The sequence below is a fragment of the Choristoneura fumiferana genome, chromosome 28 (assembly GCF_025370935.1).
Source record: "Choristoneura fumiferana chromosome 28, NRCan_CFum_1, whole genome shotgun sequence".
Lineage (NCBI taxonomy): Eukaryota > Metazoa > Arthropoda > Insecta > Lepidoptera > Tortricidae > Choristoneura > Choristoneura fumiferana.
In genome coordinates, this window is record NC_133499.1 from 2,172,351 (window position 1) to 2,198,991 (window position 26,641).

Genomic DNA, 26,641 nt, shown 5'->3' on the forward strand with positions numbered 1-26,641 from the left:
CAAATTTTCCACTTATTTTATTTGAAAATGGCCACTGCTGTAAAAAATATATAAACAAAAGGTTGTATCTAGCATTTATTACTCTACTCCTCTTACACTAAGGTTGGCATACAAACAGTTAACTGGCTTAGCGACGAACACGGGCCGGATACTATATAACTCTGCAAGGCATCCGACTCGTGATTGTACATGGATGATGTTGTTGTTGCTCACTTTTGTACCTTGTCGCTCTATAGCGACAGAAGTAACGTTATACAAAAGTGACCAAAAATTAATTTGACAAAGCACACAATTCTCATGAGTATGATGGCTAAGAAACGTAATCGCGAGCCTCTATGGGACCCAGATACAGGGAACATCATGTTCACCATTGAATGAGGGTTTCCTGACAGGCGAATTATCCCTAGATAGCGTTAGTACGAGGGGTCTCTTTGACGTTTCAGTCTCGCTTGCGATTGGCTCATTCAGTTATGTAACCAATCACAAACGTGACGCAAATGTCTAAGTTGTCAAACAGGCCTCACGATGTCAGCGCCAACTAGTTTGTAATAGAACCCCTCATTGCTTCACAGATTTGTTCAGGTTTCCTTCATCGTAAAGCTCGCGGTAAATTTCAAATGCAATTTGTAAGGCTGTATTTGAACCCATCCTCTGCTTGAGAGGCCATAGGCCAAACCGCTGGACTACCAGAGATCCCTTTTAAGGGATAAGCTCGCCTTTGCTCTCCTCTCTGTGTATTTGCATTTCTTTGTATTTAATTTTAATGTGCAATAAGAGTTTACATACATACATACCAAGGCTTTTTCGCGAGTGTGGAATAGAATAGAATTATTTTCTTTGCTAGAATACTTATAAACATAGTACAGGGTGTTAAGGTACAGCAGTACAGAACCACCATGGTTCTAATGGTGGGACCATTTTACTGCAAATATCACATTGGGTTTTCTACTTTTACGCCGAAAATATTTTTTCCAAACGATTCATGTCCTGTTTCATGTGGACATACGAAAATCGTTCGCGAAAATCATTTGCGAAAAACATTTTATGCCAAAAGCCAGGATACCGAAAAAATTACGATGGAAAACTTTACAGGGGTGTTAAGTCAAACTTTTAAGGTCACTATAGGTTCGCGATTCAGTTTCTTTAACTGCAAATAAGTGTTGTTGCGATAGCGGTAGTTTCGCTATCGATAGTTGACCCTGAAAAATCAGTCTATCGAAAATAGAAAATATCGACATGCTGCAATACTATCGATAGTATCGATAGTGAAAATTAGCCGATACTATTGAACTCGGTCAATACTATCGATAGTATCGATAGTGAAAATTAGCCGATACTATTGAACTTGGTCAATACTATCGATAGTATCGATAGTGAAAATTAGCCGATACTATTGAACTTGGTCAATACTATCGATAGTATCGATAGTGAAAATTAGCCGATACTATTGAACTCGGTCAATACTATCGATAGTTTTGAACATGAAACTACCGTGAGACTCACTCATATTAAGTGATATTGTCCCGGATAACTCACGTCTTAAATCGAGTTAGGCTCGACATGTTTCATGTGTGTGATAGTATCATAAGTATGCGTGCTTACTATCGATAGTGAAAGGGTCGGTATGAATGATTTTCAAGGCCACGATAGTATCACGATACTATCGATAGACTATCGCTATCGCAACAACACTTCTGTAAATCTACATTTAGTGACTTTTGCAAATGTCTGACAAACATAATGAGCCAGTTAACCGTTTTGAACGCGAGCCGATTTTACAATTAACGATCTTTGCATCGAATTTCACAGCTTTGGTCAATAAAGAGCGTGCAGGGGTCGCTGCACGAATACGTTAGGTCTAACTTTGAATTTAGGGCACTTTAAATTGCCGCTCACGAGAAACCGTGACTGTCCACGAGAAAACCATGACCGTTCACGAGGAAACCGTGATCGTCACGGTTTTTCCGTGACGGCTCACGAAACTCTAGTGAACTACACCGTATAAATCTTGCCAAGCCAAAGCAAGGCATTATGACAACGGCATTCTAAGCGCGTACAATTTGTGACATTAGGTCTGTTTGCACGGTCTACGGTTAAAAATCCAAACCGTTAATCCGGGGTTATACACGACAGTTCCATACATTTTGGCACTACTTAACCTCGGGCTAGCGCTTTACTTTGAGTTACATAGTAACTCGGCCCGTGCAAATCCGTCTCAACGTCATCCCCTTATTCATAAAAGCTTGGTAATCTTCTTTAACTTTATCATTCCTCTGTTTCTCTCAATTTTAACCCCCTTTTAACTTCTTATCAATAAGGGAAATTGGACTGCGCCGTGCCACAGCGAAATATACGCCCTCTGGATTACATTTTTAGCTGACAGGTAAAAAAAATACGGCGACGTGTCAGTGGCGGATTTTTAAATTTATTGAGAGTATTTTTCATCGCTTTCGCAAGTAAACCAGTGATTTAAGTCAAAATGACTTTTTATATTCTGGTGCATAAAGTCAAATCTTCGTCTAAGACCAAGGCAATCCGGTGTAAACAGCCATAAAGAAAGAAGTTTCTATATCTTTTTTTAAATAATTTTAAATTTATATAAAACTAGAAATCAATCAAAATTGAAAATGTATAATTTTAATAGTAATGCGTGAACAATAAAAGAAACATATTAAGTGAACAATTGTTTCCACTGTTGCTATTTCATTTCCTCGCCATCTAAGTGACAAGCAGTGTAAAACTCGAGCATTAAACCCATTTTCCACTCGACGTGTCTATCCACCCACGCCGTACCGGCTCAGGTGGCTATATGAACGTATTGGGTAAAATGGCTCGTTTTATGCTCTTGTTGTACAATCTACTATAAACCGTACTTGATTGTCATCCGTACCAAACTTTAAGTCGATGCCATTAACCGTTAAGGAGTTTTTTACTGAATCACGCAACTGGGCGACAATAAATTTCAAAATGGCCACTGACAGGTGCTGATTGTATTCTTACGTTCTCTACGCTTGCGGATAGACGTACATAACATAACGCATTTACATATTCTTATTAATTCATACAAAAAATAATTCGTAAAATTCATGTACCAACACAAATCGACACTATTTTGGAAAACTTGTATTTCAAATTCAGCAAGCATACCCAACAAGTACTAACACGTAATAAATGAGTGCTTATTTAATTTATGAATATTCAGACGAGTGTGTTTAATGAAATGAACCCGGATAACTCACGTCTTAAATCGAGTTTAGCTCGACATGTTTCGGGCTAATACGTAGTCTATCCTCTCGAACAGTGTTTTTCAAACTGTGGGTTGCGATCCCCCGGGGGGGTCGCGGTATCTTTAAAATACTCTAACCGTTATTGTGTATGATTATTCCATGTTCCAATAACTGTAAGTAGAGGTAGACAGGGTGTCGCCAAATATTTTTCAGACCAAGGCGGGGTCGCGTCCTGAAAAAGTTTGAAAAACACTGCTCTGCGCGTCTTGCAGCAGCCGCCGTGTAGCGTGTTTCTAGAGGAAGGGCTAAGAATAAGCCTGAAACATGTCGAGCTAAACTCAATTGAAAACGTCCGTTATCCGTTTATTTCATTAAATATGAGTGAGTCTCACGGTAGTGTCATATTCAAAATTCAGAAGAACGTTTTTCAAAATAGTGGCAAAATGGAAACTGATTCAATAAATTATTTAAAATTTAAACTGTCATGCAAAATTGTAATACACTTTATGATTTAAAGGCCCTTAAGTTTGAAACGTAAGGAACAGAATCTCACGCCACAACAAAAAACCCGGTCCACCCATATAAACTTCAAAATATATATATTTTTCATATAAATATCTTTTGATTTTTATTTATAAATACAAAAAGACTCCGTACTTATAATACACGCTCTTGTATTCAAAAATATCTACCGCATCCCACCTTCCTTAGTCTACTTAAGGTAATTATAAAATGGGCAAAGTACTCTACAAGTTGACTTCACACAATATCAGATTTAAAAGGCAGCAAAAATAATTTTGTATTTCATAGCAAGCCTGTGAAAAACAAAGTTATTTAGGGCATCTGTGACACTTCCACGTCCATTGACGCTAAGTGATGTCGAATAAAATCCTTTGGACTCCCATTTGTCTCTGCATGCTGTATCATTACTCATAAATATTTCACGTTTAATTAACACTTCGACTTAAATATTGCGTGAAGTCCGCATTTCCTCTAACCCCCCAATAAAATGTTTCTTAGAACAAAACTTGCTATAGTCTAGCGATCTTGCTACTGTGCGCGACAATATTTCAAAAACATTGTACTCGATTATTTAACAACTATGAAAAATGCAGAAAATTCGAAAAAAAAAACTAAAATTACGAGCACCAAAACAAAAAGGAAAGTCCCAAAGATACGATTAGCTAGTCAGGTTTTGATAATGTCAAAGCAATTAAGAATGTAATCATTAATATTGAAAAATACTAGAAAATTGTTATCGATCACAATCGATGTCATAAATATCAACACAGGCATCGCCTCAAATAAACAAAGTGTAACACCGGCCTTAGGTGAGTAACATAAAGGCGTCATATTTTTGACGTCTATGCAACGGACATACATTTTATGATCCTGACTGTCAATTGTACATATTAAATCGTAATATCAACGTTAGCTTCGACAAACATTCGGAATTTTTAACCCGTCGCGCCTCCCAAAACATTACAGGACAGGATCAAAACGCGTGACGGGTTAAGTTTATTTTTAACCCGCTCTAGCTAATAACAACAAATCTTTGTTAGACCCAAAAAAAACACGTACCACTAAATGTTTCAAATTTTAGTAAACTTTGGCAAGATTTTCAAAATAACCAAAATAAAGAAGTTGTGACGCAACAACACCTTACACCTACGAAGATACCGCAAACGCCACGTAAATTCGATAAATATCACGTCATTCAGTTATGTTTAACGTTCCCATCCTTCAAGCGAACGTGAGACGAGTCGACGAAATTGACAAAAAAAAACCTAACAAAAAAAATGCGAGAATCAGCTACATTTCTTTATCACATACATTAAACAGTTGACAGTCGCCAAGGGAGCCAGCACGTCACTCTGTCCTTTTCTAGCTAACATAATATAGCCATTTAAGCAGCACAGAACTTGTTCACATTCACTGAGGACTTTATAAAAGTTAACATTCGCAGCTGATACAGTTCTAGTGAATAATGTTTTTCCATCGTATTTTGTCGGATAACATCGTTTTTTTTTTTATTTAACTTAAAACAAAATACGAGGGCAAAACATTATTCACTACATCTATAAAACGTTTATTTGCTTTTAAAGACCAGACTGCATTTAAATCGATTCACAGACAACACAAGCTAAATGCCTCCCAAGTCGTTACTATTACATCCACATACAGTAACCAGAATGTTGGCGCTCGGGGATCGTCGGTTTTCTTCGTTTTCCTGAAGATTCAAATGAGAATGAAAAAGAAAACCGATCATTTGTTTCAAGTTCCAAACGACATCTGCTAACTAGTTGAAACGATCCCCAAAGTAAGACAGTCGTGCTGGCGATACTCGCATATTTTTGGTAAGGATTTTGTTCATAATGGAATAGGCATGGCTACCATACAGGATCAATTCAAACCGAACGTAAAAAAATAGTAAACAAGAGTACAAATATGTCTTATTCAATACTTTTTAGTACGACCAAAATTACAGTAAACAGTAGGAACTTCAAGATTTCAAAAAAAATTAGAACAGCAATTTTAACCAGATGTCAACTTTCGTTAAAATTATTGTATAAACATATTGGTTAATACATTTAAATATTGGTGCGGCATTACCATTGCGACGTTGGGAAACGTTCGCTGACGTTTTTTGACGGAGCCATGCGTTACCCATTTCTCTTTTACGGTACCTGCTCTTTAGAAAAAAATACATGACTTTCTATAATGGCATACTATTGACTTAACTGGTAACTATATCATTACAACTTAATACAATCCGCAATCGATAAATATATTTTAATTTTACAAATAAATCAAACGTAATATAAAATTTACAGTATAACAAAAAAAATAATGTCTCTGATTTTTTGATTGAAAAATATATTTTGATTAAATCAAATAGCTATTTTATCACACAGTCCATAATTGAATAGATTGGTTGTGCGAGTGAACAGCGCGGGCAAGGCAAATACAGATCTAGTAAATAATGCTTTTCCATCGTGTTTTGTCGGAAATGTTCGTATTTATCTTGCTTTCTCAACTAGTTTACTGAAGATAATTGAGAAAGCCGAACTTTTCCGACAAAATACGATAGCAAAACATTATTCACCACATTTGTATACATATTCTTGTAACTTTGTAGTTAACTTTACTGAATGACAGTAAATAATTGCAGCAGATGCTTGAACTGATTTACTGAACAATCCCGTAAAAGTTAAGTCTTCGACACGCTTTCAGCGCAGTGCACTTTGCACGTCAACCAACGTTTGTCAAAATCAACCAACGTTCGTCAAAAAGGACCAACGTTTGTCAAAATCAACTAACGTTTGTCAACGTCAACCAACGTTTGTCAACGTCTGTCAACGTCATATAAGTTTTTCGAAAACTCTTACAGGGGATTTCAGTAAAACTTGCCCAATTCCAAGCGTGTACACAGGCGCACATGTCGACTTAAATAAATTGAAATGCGTTTTCAGAAAGGGCCAATATTTTTAATTTATTTCCTTTGTCATTGTCAACGTTTACGAAGTTAATTTAATTCTACCGGGAAGTATCTTTTAGCCCATATAGACCATGACCAGGTATGTAGACCATGGTCAAAAACAAGTTTTAGCATTCCTGAAACAAAAGGCCCTCTCTGAAAAAAAAAATAACAGAAGAACAAAACGCGAAAAAAACAAAAATATATCAGACTTGATTTGTGGTTTGATTTCGATTACAATGGAATTCTAAAGAAAAACTTTTTCTTACAAAACGCTAGTAACAAAAGATCCAAAATAGTTTCTGAAACCAATTGTTCAGAACTCTTATTTACAAATACACATTTAAAAATTTTTTGGCCAAATTATAAGGACTGTAAAATTACGTCTTTTTACAGAATAGAAAAATATAATAACAAAAGTAAACCGAGAGATTATCGTCTTTAAGAGAACATAGTTTATATTTATTTAGTTTATATTATATATTTATTATTCACCGCAGCTTTGGAATGTCACTCACTGGAGGATCCTGGGTATATCCTAGAAAAAAAATATATTTCAAAATATTTTTAATTTAAACTTTTTATGCTGACTGACCAACTTTTTTTTCTACAGTCACCTGCATCAATACCTGCCACACACAGCGGAGCGTGCAAAAATGCACAACGTGCAATTGCCGACCTGAATAACACCAATTATGTTTTTAAGCTCTTCACCGCCCCAGCAGTCATCCAGTCGTGACTGCCAATGGAATGACTCACACGCGACGGTCACATGACCAACAATTAACTCGAAATTAATCCTTCTGCAATGGAATTAAAAACCAAGTTGCTTTGTCGCTGGTTTTTCTGTGGCGTACAGAGCACGTCACTTCGTTTGTTTTGTGGCGGTGAAGAGGTTTACCCCCGACGCAAAAAGATGGGTGTTATATGTTTAACGCCAATATCTGTCTGTGCCATCGTAACTCTCAAACGGATTGACCCATTGCGATGCAGTTTTTTTTGCATGAAAGCGAGTTACCTTACGGTGCAGTGGTTCTTAGATGTTTGATACAAATCGGTTCAGCCGTTTTTGAGATATTGAACTTTGCAATGACAATGTCGGGGGCTTTTCAACTTTCCTAAATTGGCTATGTTATATTGGTATTGACTGTACATCTGGGTCAATCAACTTGCTAGTGTTGTTATTCTGTCCCGTAACTCAGGAGACACCAGAGATACACTTTGTTAGTAAAATGTTTGAAAAGTACATTATTAGCATGCTTAGGAGATGAGCCACGAACAAATTGCATTAAAACTGTTGTGGATTTGTACCCCATACAATCATGCTTATAATGAGTAACTTGTGAGACGTCACCATGGCAATAAGGGCACTAAAAACAATAAATTAAAAAAAAAACAAAAAAAAACCGACTGCTTACAATTTGGCACCAAAAATTCGCTATTTTGATTTTTCAAGAATTTCATTGACCCAGTGTCACTCGCGTCATTAAGACGAATCCAATGACGTATCATTTATCAAAATCGGTTCAGCCGTTGGAGTAGTTACGAGAGGACATAGGAATAGACATACATACGCGTCAATCACATAACCCTCCTTCTTCGCAGTCGGGTAAAAAGTTGATTAACCCATTTTTTAACGAACTCGATTTCTAAAATCTTCATTTTCAGTTACCTCAAATCTGTGCAGTAACGGTGGCCCGTTGTAGTGCGGATTCTCGCTGTAGAAGAACGGTCTCTTCATTGTGTTTTGCCCTGTACATACAAACATACATTTACCGACATAGAAGGGAAGGAACGGAAAGAGATACATCTGTCTAGTAGGTTTTACAAGTTAAGGAGTAATATCTTCATGTGCGGAATCGTGATGAAATAGAGGTGCTAAGATATATGCTTTTTTAACCCCCGACGCAAAAAGAGGGGTGTTGTTTTGCCGCTATGTGTGTCTGTCTGTCTGATTTTGATGCGGTTTTTAGGGTTCCGTAGCCAAAACGGCAAAAACGGAACCCTTATAGTTTCGCCATGTCTGTCTATCTGTCTGTCCGTCCGCGGCTTTGCTCAGGGACCAATGCTAAAAAGCTGTAATTTTGCACGAATATATATGTAAACTATGCCGACAAAAAGGTACAATAAAAAAAATTTTTTTTGTGTTCCTCCCATAGACGTAATGTGGGGGAGTTTTTTATTTTCTCATCCAACCTTGTAGTGTGGAGTATCTTTGGATAGGTCTTTTAAAACCATTAGGGGGTTACTACAACGATTTTTCGATTCAGTGATTTGTTTGCAAAATATTCAACTTTAAAGGGCAAATTTTCATTAAAATCGAGCGTACCCCCCCAGCGGCGTTCAGCCGTTTTTGAGATATTGAACTTTGAAGTGACAATGTCGGGGGTTTTCCAACTTTTTGTTGGTTAGGTTATAGACCACCTGAACTCGTTGGCAATTTGATTCCTACACGATTAGGTACTGAGCCCAACAGTGCATTTGTACCCCATAAAACCATACTTTTAATTAATTTATTTATTTATTTATACAATACAAAGTCAGGCTTACAGTTTGCACCAAAACGCCTAGCTCGTTAATACTTAATACTATGCTAAAAATAACATTATAACATATTTTAGATAAAAGCAACTCGCGAGACATAATAAGTTGATTGGCCCATTTACATAATGGTACATACATCATCATCATCAACCGGAAGACATCCACTGCCGAATAAAGGCCTCCCCTTTAAAACGCCACAATTAACAACAACTCGCCACTTGCATCCACCGGTTTCCCGCAACTCTCACGATGATTTCGTTAGTCCACCTGGTGGGAGGCCTGCCAACGCTTCGTCTTCCGGTTCGCGGTTTTACTACTTACTTACTACGTACTTTTTTCCACCAACGGTTATCTGTTCTTCGAGCGATGTGGCCCGCCCATAATTGGACATGTGCTATAGACCATCTGAACTCATGGTCATTCTGATTCATAGCCGATTCGGTACCGACAGGGTATCGGTCGCCTACAAATCCTAAACAATATCCCTAACTTTTCCCTGACCACATTTCTAAATTTCCCTGACCAATCATATACTCAAACCAGGTTTAAATATGATTTTTTTCGACTGCCCGAAATACTAAGCTAGATCCGATGATGGGAACTCACTGCACACTGAACGTACTCACTTTATCGTTGACTTGTTTTATGGTGCCACTCTTTTACGTCGCCCAGAAGTGGAACGACGTGTCAAAATATCGAATTTGGTTTTTTTGTTTTGGGAAATCACGAGTATTTTCCCTGACGTTTTGGATTTCTAGCAAATTTCCCTGATTTTTCCTGACCACCTTGAGCTTCCCTGACTTTCCAGAAAGTGGACACCCTGACCGAGCCCCCGAGCAACAGTGGACGTGTTGGGGCTGATGATGATGATGTTAAGCCAGTACTCACATAGTTGCGTGTGAGCGGCGAGTGCGTTCTGTTTAGCGATGAGAAGCTCGGGGCCGGGCCGCGCCAGCTGCTCGTAGTACCCTGTAACACGCGCGCGATGGTCACAGGGATATTTGGAAATAATTCCGATCTGCATTGGCGATCTCTTACCTACTTCAAATAGCGAATCTGCTGTGTTAAAAATTAAGTTGTGTTAAATACTTGTGATGTATAGATATCATTTAATAATATTGTAAATCTGTTAAAAAAAATATATGCCTCGTTGAGTTTCTTGTCGGATTCTTGTCAACAGAGGTTTTTCCGAACAGGTGGTAGATTTTTTTGACATTCATAAGTGCTTGTTATAGCCTAAATTGGATAAAGGTATTTTGACTTTGACAGCACATTAGAGCCACCCGGCACCCGACCCGCACCGCCTCGCCGCGACCGGTTAGTATTCGTTATATGGATTTGTTAGGTAGTCTTTTACCTGAAAATCATAAATTCCTTGTAGCGATTCACCGAATAGCATTTCGCTCGAATTAACAAAATTTTAATAGAATCTTGTAGGGTACTTGAAGCAATCTTTCGCGTAGCTTTTTACATTTGTATAATTAATTTGTAGCATCTAATTTTTCATGTAGTATTTCCTAGATGCATTTCGCCGCGATCGATGTTTGCTTGGGACTCTAATTAATTTGACGCATTAATTGATTGTTGCACTGAAATACACTAACACGCGATCGAGGTAAAATGAGACTTAAACAAATAATGCTAAAAAAACACGATTGACACACAATGCGATACAATGCACGATTGAGGTGAAAAGCAACTAAAATTAATAGCGACAAAAAAAATAAACGAATCGCTACAAAGAATTTATGCTTTTGAGGTAAAGAAGTAACAAATGATGCGCACTACATAGACTCTGTAGCGTCACCGGATCGCCTCGCTCGTGAACTACTTGGTGATAGCGCGGCCCGCACGCTTGCGACGTGGCGCTCCCCACGCACCCTTCATAGTAGACTACTCGGAAATTCGTGGACCACGCGGCGTCGTTCATTAATCATTCAGTAGCATATTATGTAAGTTTTTTAACCCTTAAGGTAGCGGCGATTTAGCGACTACGTGCATCGACTTGGTAATTCAACCTTATAGAACCGTAATTAAAAAAAAGCCGTGGTGGCCTAGTGGTTTGACCTATCGCCTCTCAAACAGAAGGTCGTGGGTTCAAACCCCGGCTCGCACCTCTGAGTTTTTCGAAATTCATGTGCGGAATTAAATTTGAAATTTACCACGAGCTTTGCGGTGAAGGAAAACATCGTGAGGAAACCTGCACTAACCTGCGAAGCAATTCAATGGTGCGTGTGAAGTTCCCAATCCGCACTGGGCCCGCGTGGGAACTACGGTCCAAGCCCTCTTGTTGTGAGAGGAGGCCTGTGCCCAGCAGTGGGACGTATATAGGCTGGGATGAACCGTAATTATTGAAAATACTACTAGTTTTAAAAACATCCTTTGTTAGGTGTGTATTCGATAGTAGTATACTCCAATAAATGGGGCCTTATTAAGGGTTAAGATACTGCCACTGCTGTCCTATGGACAAGTGGACAGAATAACAAACAAGAAAAAGTTGATTGACCAAAGTATAAAGTATCGGTGGCTGCACTCACCCTGAACATTGTCGTGTCCGTTAGAGTAGTACGGGCTCCCTTGCGGTTGCATCACATTTTCACAGCCTGCAAGGCATATTAACACACATTTAATAACCTAACCAACAAAAATTTGGAAAACCCCCCACTTTCGTCACTTCAATGTAAAATATCTCAAAAACGGCTGAACCGATTTTAATAAAATATGTCTATGAACCATCGCTAGAAAGCCTGATTTCAAATAATTAAAACCGATTTCAAATCGGTCCACCTGTTTAAGAGCTACAGCACCACAGATAGACACACAGACACATACATACACAGAGAGAGACACACAGAAACACATATCGGTCGTTGGTTTATTTTATCTTTGCGCGATAGAATCCGGAATACAGAAATTTGACGAAAAACTAAAGTCACTGTCACTGACATAGCTCGAAGACGTATGCAGGCTGAAGTGGCAATGGGCGGGCCACATCGCGCGAAAAACAGATATCCGTTGGGGGAGAAGTCATCGAATGGCGACCACGAACTGGATGACAAAGTGTTGACTAAGTGGACTGATAACATTGTTAGAGTTGCGGGTAATCGGTTAATGCGAGTAGCGAGTTGTCGTTCATGTGGCGCTCTAAGGAGCTCTGCTCAGCTGGACGTCTTCCGGCTGATGATGATGAATTCGTTTTTCGTCTTCGTGAAAATTTACAGCATTCCCAGTTGATACCAATGCGCTGTTTATCGCTATCCCGCGGGAAGTATGCAGTTTTCCGGGATAAAACTATCCTACATCTTTACCTGGGCCTCAGAGTGGAGAAATAGGATCTAAGGCACTTGTCTCACCGCCTGCGAGGAAGCGTTTAGCTATTGATTATTTTCTCGCTCAAGAAACGAATAATAGTAAAGTAAATCCCATGTCAATAAAAGAGATACACATAGTAATAGTTGATCGCTGGCGACGAGAACTCTCTCCACTAGTTTGCCGCAGCGTTTTTAATACAATTTTTTAAGTCCAAGCCTTAATTAACACATAAGTATGTTAAATTTCAAGTCAATCTGACCACTGGAAGTGCGTCAAATTTATACTCGCTTGGCAGTCAGAACTCACTTTCCCGCCGCACTCATATACTCGCTTATAACCCGGTGACAAAGTTAACAGAACTACAGATTTATTGAATAATGTTTTGCCATCGTATTTTGTCGGAAAAGTTCGTACAGTACCATTACTTGGAGTTAAGACTTGACAGATGGGCGTGCCTTCAGTCAATTTTCAACTTTGAGTTCATACAAATAAAATAGTTTTTACATAATTTCTCTTTGTGTGGTGCCGTGCTAACCTAATGTAAATTTTTGATACAACCTGCGGAAGTATCATTTAACTTTGTTGTAATATTTATTTAAAGGAAATAAGTACTATGTGTTGAGGAGTATAGTAATTCCATTTGAAGTTCTGTGGTGTTTTGTTTGGCATGGTGTGACGTCTGATATGGTGCGCGTCACCTCGTTTAAGTTAAGCTTAAACATGTATACTATGGCTATCTGTGGGATCCTGTAATTGGCTCTGTGTTGCTATTCCTTCTACATATATTGTGTTTTAGCTGTTGGTTCTCCTTAAATAAATAAATAAGTTGTAAACGTGGGTAGCGGTATACTAAAAATGGCTTTATTTGTATGACGTCAAAGTTGAAAATTGACTAAAGGCACGCCCATCTGTCAAGTGTTAACCCGAATTAATCAAACTGTATTTATCTTGCTTTCTCAATAGGCTTCAGTAAACTTCAGTAACTCAGTTGAGATATCTAGATAAAAAATGTATTAAGTGTTACCTTTCCATATTTTTTGCATATTTTTTGGACAAACGGTTTACAAGATAGAGGGGGGGGGACACAATTTTTGCTACTTTGGGAGCGATTATTTCCGGAAATCTTAACTTAATCAAAAAAGTTTTTGAGAAACCTTACTATCTTTTCAAAAGAGCTATCAAACTATGTGCCACATCTTGACGCGAGTTAAAAAAAAAATCAATTTCCGTTACGTGTACGGAGTGCCCTCCCTATAAATATTTATTTTTGTAATTTCACTACAAAACTAAATAACGGCTTTGACAAGACATCTGTACTCCAAATTTCATTGATATACATCTTTTAGTTTTCAAGTAAAATGCCTATGACATACGTACGGACGGACATACAGACAGACAGATAGACAGACGGACTTGACGAAACTATAAGGGTTCCGTTTTTGCCATTTTGGCTCCGGAACCCTAAAAACGAACTTTCCCGACAAAATACGAGGGCAAAACATTTTTCAATACATCTGTACGCACTCGCTTCTCGCTGCTCGCCAACTTTATAGTTGGTGCGCTAGTTACCTTCGGGCTCCTGCTTGACTTGCGACGGCAGCGGCGGAACCAGTCTCCGCTGCGTCTCTGCGTACATGCCCGCGTCTGAAACACGAATTTAACCTTATGTAAAGACTAGTAGCAGTAGTACAGTCGAGTTCATAAACTCGTGAGTGTTGTGAGCAAAAATTTTATGAAAAAAATAGAACCGACGACAAAAACCATGAAAATAATTTTCTACCAGTCTGAAGTCGGTGCCTCAGCGCGAGCCAGCAGGAGTGGACCTATAGTCGTCTACCTCACCTACAACTATACGAGTATTTTGGGCTTCAATCACTCCTGCTGGCTCGTGCTGAGGCACCGACTTCAGACTGGTAGAAAATTATTTTCATGGTTTTAAGGGTTCCGGAGCCAAAATGGCAAAAACGGAACCCATATAGTTTCGCCATGTCTGTCTGTCTGTCTGTCCGTCCGTCCGCGGCTTTGCTCAGGGACTATCAATGCTAGAAAGCTGCAATTTTGCACGAATATATATCTGTATTAGACTAGTAATAGTAGTTAACAACAGTTGAACTGAAATTCCGAGATTTTACAAAATTCCTGCGAGATCTACATCGTGGTCTTTAATGGCGCAGCATTATATGGCCCAAAAAACTTGTTAGTGTCGTTATTCAGTCTCGTAACCCAGGAGATTTTTACTCCATTACATCATACTTTAATAAGAGACCCAAGAGACTATTACCATGGCAACCAGCTACGCTAAGAAGTTGATTGACCCTTAAATTATATCTCCTGTTGGCATTCTCTGAGTAGACATACTCACCTAACTGATCCTTGGTCCGTTCATACAGGAACTTCTCCTCCTCCCCATTGAGGTCCACTTCCTGCTTGATGTGGCCCTCAGGGAAGAAGTTCTGATTCTCCGTGGCGCGGTGCTGTTCCTGTAAGATCTGGAGGTTGTGCTGCTGGTTCCTGAGTATTTCCGCACTGGAATATTCAAAATATGCAATGTGTTACAATTTTTATGCCAAACATTTCATCGTAGTCGTCGGCTCGCTGCGTGGCGTCTGCCAAACACTTCCGGCAAAAAAATACTGACATATTTCGCTTTTCTGTATCTACCAGTAAATTCCTAACTGATGCCATGACTATTATTTCAGTATCAGATGGGTTAAATAACGCCCCTATACCTTTCGGTGACTATTTTTTGGTAGTTTCGGCAAGTTCCGCCGCGGCAGACTATCAAATTCGGACTCGGCATCAGTTTTATGGGAAACCATTGTGCATGCATTTCATCGCGGTATCAAGCAGGTACGAAATTTTGCAGTCCGCTCTCCGTCTATAATAAATGAACCATAGAAATTCAGATTATCCATTCCCTAGCCTCCAGGTAACGTTGGAATCAGTTACTGTCCAGCTGACCTAATTTGGCAGACACTCCGATGACTTCTTCAGGAATTAAAGAGACACGTGTCAAACGAATGTCAAAGACTCAAAACGAACCTCGATTATTAATTTCAAGTCGTGTGTATGGCCCTTATCGTGGATATTTGACGTTTTGCATTGAAACAAAATACTGTTGTCTTGCAGGCTTAGGCCTGCAACAGTATATTTTGAAGCCTGTTTTAAGGAACACAACATAAATATTACATAGCATTTTTGAGAAAAACACGTTTCTCGCACATCTCTCGTGCAAACGGAGCCTAAGCTTGTAATTACCTGTCAGTGTACCCATTGGGGTACCCTGTATAACTCCTGAACTCGTACAAGTCCCCCATCTTCTGGTACTCTAAGGGCTTCTGGTACTCCAGTTTGTCGTACCCGTTGTGTGACTTTCGGCCGAGGGCGTACTTTTCCGCCTCCTTGTTGTACTCTTCGTTTGTCTGGGGGATGTAATCTTCCGTGCTTTTTGTGTAGTCTTTGGGCGGCTCGAAGGACTTGGCTTCGTATTTCTCTGGCTCTTTGTATTGCACAGGGTACTCTGAAAAGACAACAATAAACGGTCGTGACCACGGCCACTGTAATGTTGCCGAAACGTCGAGGTAAATATTACTCGTGTGTGTTAGCGTGATAAGTTCTGTGCGTGGTATTTTGACTAATAAACATTTATTTTTGCAAAAAAAAAAAAGCTGTTATTGGGCTGCGAGGTCTCCTCCTCCTCGGAGCGCACGGGGCCTGTCTGCCTGAAGGCGTCCTGGTTGCGCGAGAGGCTACAGACTATAGCTAGCGCGTTAGCCGTATCAAAGGTCAGCAATCCTGTCCCCACAGTTTTTTACCTCGCTCACCGCTCCACTCGTGTCGTGTTAAATAACGGTGCAAATTAGCGCGCAATGTCTCGAAAAGGTTTTTTTTATATTTAAGAGGGGTAAACGAGCATGCGGGAAGTCAACACGAGGGGTATCACAGGTGCATTGCCGGCCCTTTGAGAGACTGATAGGCTCATTTTTTAAAGATCCCTAAGTTGCAGCACCGCTTCGGAAACACTGGTTGCTCAAGAGTGTACCGCTGCTCAGAGTGGAACTGTTGTTGGGCTACGTGGTCTCCTCCTCCTCAGACTCCATGGGGTTTTATGCAATTCTACTGATGGATTTTTACCTCCCTCATTATTATTAGCGTGCCTATGTCTCGAAAGGGTTGTTCAAGAGTGTACCTAGCTGTTCGGAGTGGAAGGAGTTGTCCGAGGTCTCGCTGTAGCTGTTATTGGGTTGCGAGGTCTCCTCCTCCTCGGAGTGCACGGGGTCTGTCTGCATGAAGGCGTCCTGTTTGCGCGGCTTGCCGGTGCCGGTGCCGGTGCCGGTGGCCGGCGCCACGGCGCTCGCCAGCGCGTGCAGCGTCTGCAGACGGTACGCCAGCTGGGGACATAACATCATCATCATCATCATCATCGTCGTTGTCGTCGTCGTCATCACCATCATGGGTTGGGAGGGTTATGTTTTTGTATAAAAATAATACCGGTATACTCACCGCTTCACACACACCATTGAATTGCTTCACAGGTTTGTGCAGGTGTTTCCTCACGATGTTTTCCTTCGCCGTAAAGCTCGCGGTAAATTTCAAATGTAATTTCGCACATGAATTTCAAAAAACTCAGAGGTGCGAGCCGGGGACATACATAGCAAGCTAGCAAGTTAAATAAAAGCTTATAATAAGTTTTTGGTAATTTTTAATACAAGCCTTTTTTGGCTGACTATACTTGTCAATACAAGTACAATCAGTAAACACCCAAACTACAATTTCAAGTAGCCGGACTACCAGGATGTCACTACCAGATTGTTGTATTGTCACGCAATTTACATAAGTATGCCAAATTTTAAGTCAATCCAACTACTGGAAGTTGGTCGAATTTAATTTGCAAGGTTTGATTACAGACAGGCAACTGGAACTATCGCTAGAAAACCTGCTTAAAAATAAAAAAATCTGCGTTCAAATCGGTCCACCCGCTTAAGAGCTACGGTACCACAGAGAGACAGGCCGACACCAGACACACATAGCGGTCAAACTTATAACACCCCTCTTTTTGCGTCGGGGGTTAAAAAGTAAATTTGAACTAATCAGCATCGCGAAGAAAGCAACTTCAATGTGCGTGGAAGCCAAAACCTGCGAGGCCTGCGTCAGCAGGGCTACTACGAACCTCGAAACTCGAAGTTTATGTCGTACCGTCCCTCTCGCTCTCGTACTAAACAGTATAAGTGTCAGAGCCGCACGACACGAACTTCGAGTCTCGAGTTTCGTAGTAGCCCTGCAGGCCCTATACTAAGGGCAAAACTCTAATTTCGTATGCTGCCGTTCCGAAGGTTGTAAAAAGCTTCTAATAGACCCTATTGGTCATACATTTTGAGATAGTTGGGTAATCCAATTAGTTCGCGCATTCCACGAGAATGTCCCTTATACGAAATGCCGTTCTTCTAATAATTCTGAGAAGGCTGTGAAAATGATATTGAGTCAGGTAATATTTCAGTATATTCTCGAGCTTTACGGATTTGATTGCACACAAGGCAAAAGCATTTCGTAAGGGACATTTTCGTGGAATGCCCCACAACTACAACTTACGCTGTTGTCGGGTTCGACGGTCTCGGGCGCGCCGTGCGACAACGCGGACAGCGGCGACCACTTCTCGGTTTTGTCGCTGCAAACACACAAGCTTTTGGTAAACATTTCATTTTTAGTACAAAAATTTTTTGCCGACTTTCGTACCTTTTGGTGATTGTACTTGCGTGCCATTTAAACTACATTTCCGTACTAAATTTCAAGTCAATGCTACTAACTGTTGCGGAGTTCCGTCCAGTGGGGACGATTCTGGCCGGATAATTTCACTACAAGATTAATATATTGCTACTGGATATTGTGGACATTCTTAATGCCAATTTTAAGTCAATCTGACCACTGGAAGTGTGTCAAAATTTGGTTGCAAGATTTAACCTGTAAATACAATACATACCTACATTGCAAGTTAAATACTTAGCTACCTAAAGCTTGTAAAAAATTCGGTTTACTCATTTGAGAGCTACAATGCCACAGATAAACATAGAAGCAGACATTACCGTCAAACTTAAGCTAGCTCCACACCGCGAAAATGAACGAGGTTTGGCGCATATGCGCCACATGGGTCTATATTGGAATCCATAATATCATTGGTCCTAATTTCAAAATCCATAACAACATTTGTTATAATGGTCTTTTGCCATAAAAACGTTTGCCATAATGTAAATGCCATAATATTTATTGTCCTAATATTGAATATCCTAATGCTTATTTGCACTTATTTCAAAATCCATAACCACTTTTGTCATAATGATCTTATGCCATAATTTATTTAATCGTATGGCATACATTTGAAATAGGCTTATAATATATAGGTACATAACATACACATATAGTTACAAAATACAAAAAAAATAACGATACAACATGCTAAGGTTTGCCATAATGTAAATGCCATAATATTTTTTGTTATAATATTGAGTCGCAATTCCAACCTTACCTACTTTTCTAGCTGCGGTTCGTTTCTGTAGGGGTCGCAGTTCTACCCTAACCTACTTTTCTGGCTCGCGAGTCGCTGTATGCCAACAAGAGCTCTGTTATGGCATTTAATATTATGGATTTTAATATCATTACTCGTTAAGTTTTATGTCTTATAAGTACAAAACATATTAGGGATTTAGAGTATTAGGACACGTGATATTATGGCTTATGATTATTAGGAACGGAAGACGATGCGTTGGCAGGCCTCCCACTAGGTGGACTGACGACATCGTGAGAATTGCGGGTAACCATTGGATGCAAGAGCCGAGTTGTCGTTCATTGTGGCGTTTTAAGAGGGAGGCCTTTGTTCAGCACTGGACGTCTTCTGGCTGATGATAATAATGATGATGATGATGATGAGGGGCATACAATAGGTGGAGAGGAGAGGCACTTCATCTTACTTCGTCCAACTCGGTCGGTACTTCGGTTGGTCAGAATTTCGCGAGCAGAGTGAAACTAGGGTAGTAGGGAACAAAATTAAAACCCGATCATAAAATTAGTAATAAACGCGATAGTCTAAACATATTGTGTTATAATACGGTATTTGAATATTTTGTATATGTTTTATAAATTAAAACTACACAATGCCTGTTATCGAATAGAAAAACAATTTTTAAGCTACCTTTACAAGTAACAAAGTTATAAAGGTTTGAAATTCAAGATTAGACAGAGAAAGACATACTGGCATGTGACGTCACACGCCAGTACCGCCATACTTGCTGCATAGAGAAAAGCGTTTGAGAAAGAGACAGGTATATAGTTTTTTCAAAAAATCACTATAAATCCAATTTTCAACAGATTTAAATTTTCTCTTCGCTAAACACTATCCCCCCCTTATTCATAAACGACAATAAAACCTATTTTAGTTAAAATGCCGCTAAAATTCGTTTGTCCTTATCTGTCACTTCGACATTTGTATTTTTTAGAAAGGGACAAAGCATTTGTTAGTTAACATAGGCTTGTTAAGTTTAATGAATAAGGGGGTTACTGTTTATCTATATTTTCATAATAATATTAAGATATGGCAAAATCAGGAGTTGTCAAATACCGTATTATAGCGCCCCTCTTTTTGCGTCGGGGGGTTAAATTAAAACTGGACTCACATGGGCTCCTCCTTCTTGCCATCCTTGTATTTGAGGGTGCGGCTCTTCCGGATGACCATGACGGTGCCGTCGGGATTCAGCTTCGGCAGGTTCTGGGACGGCACGGCGTCCTTGCTCAAGGTCTTCCATTGGCCTGAAACATACAAATACATAATCTTTATTATTGAAAGAAAGAATGAAAGAAAGAAAATAATTTATTTATAACAGCAATGACACATAATTTGTAAAAATAACAATAAGAAATGTTATGTATGAAATGTATGTTGTTGTGTATGTATGTGTATTATACTACAAATTGTTATACATCCATCCTAATACCATAAATGCGAAAGTGTGTCTGTTTGTATGTTTGTCCGTTTTTTCCAGGTGAGTGGGAACGGGGGAGAGATATATTGAGCGGCAAAAAATCTGGCCCCCAAATGTAAGTAATTTTGTATGGAGAGTCGGCCAAATTTTGTGCCACTGAGTATAGTTTATGGGCTAAAGAGTGACATAGGCTACTTTTTATCCCGGAAAAATGCACAGTTCCCGAGGGCTCCCGGGCGAAGCCGCGGGCAAAAGCTAGTAATAATAATAAATTCATTTGGCCCATAAAATAAATACCTTACAAACTAACATACATACATATTTATAATTATAATCAACTAGATTATGCCCGCGACTCCGTCTACGCGGATCTAAGTTATCGTGCGGTGGCGCCCTCTACCGGAATAAAAGGTATCCTATGTTCATTCTTGGGGTTCAAATAACTTATATTCTCCTGAGTCCTGACATTTTTTAACAAACTTAGCATTTAAGACCTAGAAGTCGTGACCACCTTTGTTATTTTGGACATTATTTCAAAATTCTTAGAATTCTTTATTCAATGACCAATTTGTAGTTTATAAAGTACATTCGGCCGTTATTCTTAGTGTTAATTAGTCCTTAATAAAGTACGCGAGGACTTAGGAGGATATCAGTGGCGTGCCTAGGGTATCAGACTATGGCAAGCCGAGAGATATGATTTAGTATTTTTTATAATTTAATGTACCTACATCCATCTTGTTGCCGTAAACTTCAATCTTCAGTTTGGACGAGCTTACCAAAGCGCACTGAAGGCATACTATTACTAGATAAAATTTTACAGACATACACTTGGAGTCCACACAAGGGACAATTTGGTCCGTTTCCGAACTCATTCTCTCCCACAGGCACTGCACTTTACACCGCACTAAAACCAGAATACCTAAGCACTTATTTATTTTTTGAAATGATTGCATCAAATCACAACGCTACACTACGGCTCACGGTTCGAAATAAACAATCATGAAGTTATTTAGAAGTTATTCATCTCGCCCCGTAAGCCAGCAGGGCTACTCCGAAACTCAAAGTTCGTGTCGTGCGGTCCCTCTGACACTTATACTATTTAATACGAGAGCGAGAGGGACCGCACGACACGAACTTCGAGTTTCGGAGTAGCCCTGCTGATTCAAAATTGCAAAGAAAGTGCTACATATGCAGCTATACATAGATATTTGCAAAACTAACGTTTTCCTAAGTATGAAGAGAGCGTTTGGAAGCCCCGTAAAAGCCCACGAGAGCGAGCGAGATGTCATGCTATTTACAATGTACGCCACTATCGCCGCGTAGACTCGCCGCGCCGCCGCCGGTCGCAATCAGCGCCACTTTACTTATGCAATTCTTATTATTTTACGTAAAATAAAGCGCGCTAAATTATTAAAGTGATTTTATTAGAACTTTTTTCTCGTTTGGACGTTGTTCTCTTTATAAGGCAAGCCCGGCTTTTGGGCTTCTATGTAAGGATCGCCACTGGAGGATATACCAAATTTCATTAAAATCGGTTTAGTGGTTTCGACGTGAAAGCGTAATTGACAGACAGACAGTTACTTTCGCATTTATAATATTAGTAGGAATAATATTTAAAATTAATTTGGTGACAAAACGCGTGACCCCGTTGAGTCACCGTCCCCGACGTCGCATTCATCTGCGGCATGGTGCCCCGGAACTGCCGGAACACGACGTCTTTCGGCCAGAAGGCAGCACCCGCGATGGTCCCCATCTGCAGTCGCACCCACCCATCTGCACCCACGCGCACCACAAACGAGCGACGAGATATGTGTTGTGTACTTAATATCAACTGAATTGACTGAGTACTTTCAGAGCCAAGTAGCTGTGACAGACAAACAGATACAGATAGACTAGACAGACAGACAAAGATGGATGAACAGACACATGAGAGATCTAATAAAGGTATTTTTTTCCTTTTCTGGTATGGTCTGGCTGAAAAACTGAAAACAATTCACAAACCAACCTTAGCATATTGTTGCTGGCAACACAAAGATTTGTAAGCATTAAGGTTGGCAGAACTTTTTTCTCTTTCACATCCGGTCGCCAATCGGCTATAACACACTGCGTCTACGAGTGGTCTACGTCTAGTATAAGACAATTTTCCGTGTTCTATTTTGCTTATGCATGCAAATCTTCATACCAGTGCAAAGACTTTTCTTGAGAAGAACCAAAAATATAATCTACAGTCCACGCTCCCAACACATATGACATTAAATTGGTCAAGTGTTACTAATAATTTCCATGTGTACAAATATAGCTGATCTGTGGTCAGTCATCTGATAAACTTAAGGAAAAAACAGTTGGGGATTCCCAATGATGCCAGTTGTTTTAATTTTTAATTCTGTTTCCTCTGACTAATGCTGGATATGTAATCTTTATCATAACCTTTACCTTACACTCATTTACAAAATCTTACTAGAACTAGTAAGATTAGTAGGTTAGGTAGGAATAGTAATAGTGGGACTTCAATGGTGGTTATCACACTGCCACCGCATGCATTTAGGCGCTCAGCACATTACACCACCACTCAATTATACCATCACACGCACCACACCTCCACACAGAGATGAAGTCACCGTGTTACACCATGTGGTCACAGCATGGGTTGCTGCTCCGATATGCGGAGCAGTAAAATAACTGCGTAATATTATAGATGCCCAAGTCTGTGAGCAAGTGTGCGTGTATTTGTTATTGCGCTAAAACAACTGGATTAAAATAAGAACAGAATTTGGCATGTGGATAGCTTTAAGTTTAAACAAGAAATGAGGGTGCTGTCCAAGAACGGTGACATACCATACCTCAGCTCTCAAGATGACGTGTGAACTTCGTTTGCAAGCAATAGATGGCGTTGTGCGAGCGAATGTTGTTACGGTAACAATTTGAAAACATTTGCATCATAATGGTAACAAGAATCATGTAAGTAAATGGTTGTCATTGTATGTTTAAAAAAATTGCACGGGCATAATTTACAACAGTTGAGTTAAGACGGCATTAAGCTATTTCTAATGGGGGTGAAGCCGTGGGTTAAGGCTAGTGACATAATATTTGAGAATTCTCACAGGAATATTGTTGTATCCTGGAATTTCAATTCAACTTCTGAATAAAGAAGTTTAGGTGCGCGAAGCAACAGGTAAAATTTAGTAATATACTTGCGAAAGCAGATGAATGTTGTCACCTTAGATGCAAAAACTACACAAGTTTGGTTCTCTTTTCACCTATGAAGTTAATATTCTTTAATAATTTCCAGAATACTTAATACTGTATTCTTTTAAAATTAATTGCACAAATCATTTGTTATACTGGTGCAATTCAAATGTCAAAATGTCTTTTTTATTATGAGCCATTACCTGCAGCTTTGCACTTGTAAACCACAAAGCAATTGAATTTAAATTCTGAGATTTCTCGAAATTCCAGCAGGAATTCCCAAAAAATATATTGTGGAAAAATTTAAAAATAACGTCCGAAAAAAAAACGCCGCCACAAAGACAACTAAAAAGAAAAAAATAATTATGCAATACCTACCTGTTGCGCGCGACTTCATCTGTGAAAAATTCGTTTATCCCTATCCCGCGGGGACTATGCAGATTTCCCGCAAAATTAGCCTAAGTTAATTTAGCATAAGTACCTAGTAATATATATTATATTACTAAGTTTAACTATGTGACTGTTTGTTGCTTAATTTATTAAGGCAACAAACATTCTTAAGAATAAAAAAATAAATAAAGATAATAATAAAAATAAATTGCATTAATATTTTACCGACCGCTAAGGTTAATACTTTAAAAATACAACATATGTATGCACTTTAGTTTCCTGTTAACCTGTTAACCACAGACATGTACACACACACAGACACACATAGCAGTCAAACTTATAACACCCCTCTTTTTGCTGTCTCTAATCCTAGCAAACTAAACAAACAATCATTATTATTAAACAATTGTGTTCATAGGGTATACATTGAAAAATGAAAATGAAAATGAAAATGAAAATAACAATACATTATTTTCCTTATTACTGTTTCAGCAAGTATTATTGGGCCAATCAACTTTTTACCCACACTAATCTGTCCGCAACATTTTTCAAACAATTGCAGATTTTTGTAACTAAACATGTTTATTCTGTAATTTAATAGATGGTGTACAACATGAATACATGCCATCCTTCGTAAGTTCAACCTATTAAACCGTGAAATAACTTGTTGGAAGTACGATTTTTTGGTAATGCCAGAGACAATTTTGATATCGCAGGAGACGCCCGAAGTGTCGGTAAAATAGTTGATTGGCCCTATTAAGAGATAATGCTCAAGGTTAATTTTTATGAAAACTAAAGACAATACCAATTCTAAATCTAGCATGATCAAAATTCTTGCGACTTGACCTTCCATTGTGCAAATAAACATGGCATGGTAATGATGTTTAACCGAGCAGTCAAAACTTCATATTCAGCCCATAATATTGTGCAGAGTAGAATTTAAAGTTTCTGGGGTATTGTTATAATTATTATTATTAATGGCAGCCTCAGGGTTTTTGGTGTATTATGAGAACTCTATTACCATGTCAACTAATCAGAATATAAAAAATATTCTAATCACTAACAAGATTTTGTCATGAAATTAGAAGTTCTCCTCTCCACATAAAATGTTCATAGACAGCCGTTAGTCTTATTCAAACAATACATTATTAGTATAAATTTGCATTTAAAACTGTGTTTATAGATAAAAAAAAACTTCAGCGAGATTTCAGAGTAATTCTGATAATCACAACTGTTAAAGGTCAGCGCAAAACAAGATAGTGAATCCATTGTCATTCCCATTGCATAACACACAAAAACCACAAATCCAAATCAACATCCTATCGCTCACAAAAAACCATTAATGTTAAAAATAACATTGTCACCGGACAGTAAGGAGATTACATTATTAAAACAAATAAAACGGACATTGTGATGACTCATTCCAGAGAAAACTAGTGAATAACACACGCGACGTGCTAAACAGAGGTGGAAAAACCCGAATATCTTTTTTCTTACCCATATTTGTGACGTTGTAGTCTGACTGTGTGAAGTGGAGACTGCACACTTTGGAGTACTTTGTGTAGGGCTTCCCACGTTTGAGGATCACGTTCCACTTGTCTGCCATGGTGGTGTCTCGCGGGAACCGGTGGAACTTTACATTTTTCGTCTTCCCGGCAAGCGAAGTGCACTGAGGCACGGTGCAGTAATAACCCATAGCGCTACCGTCTGCCTTTGTTGTTAACTCCGGCAGCAATGTGAAATGCCGCCCGCGAACAATGTATCTCACATCAAACAGGAAACGGCCGGTACCAGTGTATCGCTAAAACCGATTTATTGCGATTGTAGAAATCGCAGTCATCACACTGAAGGCAGCTCCACAGCCTTGAAAAATATAGTTACTTTACTCGAAATTTTTGACATGTATCACCACTTTTTTCAGAAAAATGGCTCCGGCTATACCATAGGCAAACTTTTCTTACTTATGGAACCAAATAGGACGTGGAAAAAAAATATTCAGCCACTATAAATTTAAAGCCATTTTTACAAAAAATATTATTACTCTAATTTCAATCCTAAAATTGTGGATAAATTAAATGATATAAATTCACATTCGAATTAACAGGGCTACTACGAAACTCGAAACTCTAAGTTCGTATCATACCGTCCCTCTCGCTCTCGTTTTAATAGTGCAAGTGTCAGAGGGACCGCATGACACGAACTTCGAGTTTCGAGTTTCGTAGTAGCCCTGCAGCCTTTTAATTTTAATACAAAACCATAAAGTAAAACCAATATTTACCGCATCATACAGCAGGGCTACTACGAAAACCTAAACTCGAAGTTCGTGTCGTGCGGTCCCTCTGACACTATTTTATACGAGAGCGAGAGGGACGGCACGATACGAACTTCGAGTTTCGGAGTAGGCCTTTAGACTTGATACATGCTTAATTAATACAGACTGACTGAGACTGACCAACTTATCTGAGAATTGAAAAAGTTTTTATGCCGTTGGCACAAAGTGCAACATTGTTTGCACTGATTCACAGATAAGAGAG

The 26,641-nt window shown here is 39.1% G+C and overlaps 1 protein-coding gene across 2 annotated transcripts; it reads right to left on the minus strand.

Annotated features, from left to right (window-relative positions):
* On the minus strand, window positions 1-26,216 carry LOC141443883 (uncharacterized). Of its 2 annotated transcripts, XM_074109248.1 has the most exons (11): window positions 25,605-26,216; window positions 20,226-20,358; window positions 18,151-18,226; window positions 16,751-16,952; window positions 15,820-16,081; window positions 14,924-15,087; window positions 14,131-14,205; window positions 11,787-11,852; window positions 10,138-10,218; window positions 8,378-8,457; window positions 1-7,243 (listed from the first exon to the last, which is right to left on the minus strand). In XM_074109248.1, the coding sequence occupies exons 1-11, from the start codon at window positions 25,801-25,803 to the stop codon at window positions 7,220-7,222; spliced, it is 1,362 nt and encodes a 453-aa protein (XP_073965349.1). In that variant the 5' UTR covers window positions 25,804-26,216; the 3' UTR covers window positions 1-7,219. The 2 variants fall into 2 exon arrangements, with proteins under 2 accessions (XP_073965349.1, XP_073965350.1); XM_074109249.1 differs by lacking the exon at window positions 10,138-10,218.
* Window positions 26,217-26,641: the final 425 nt, after the last annotated feature.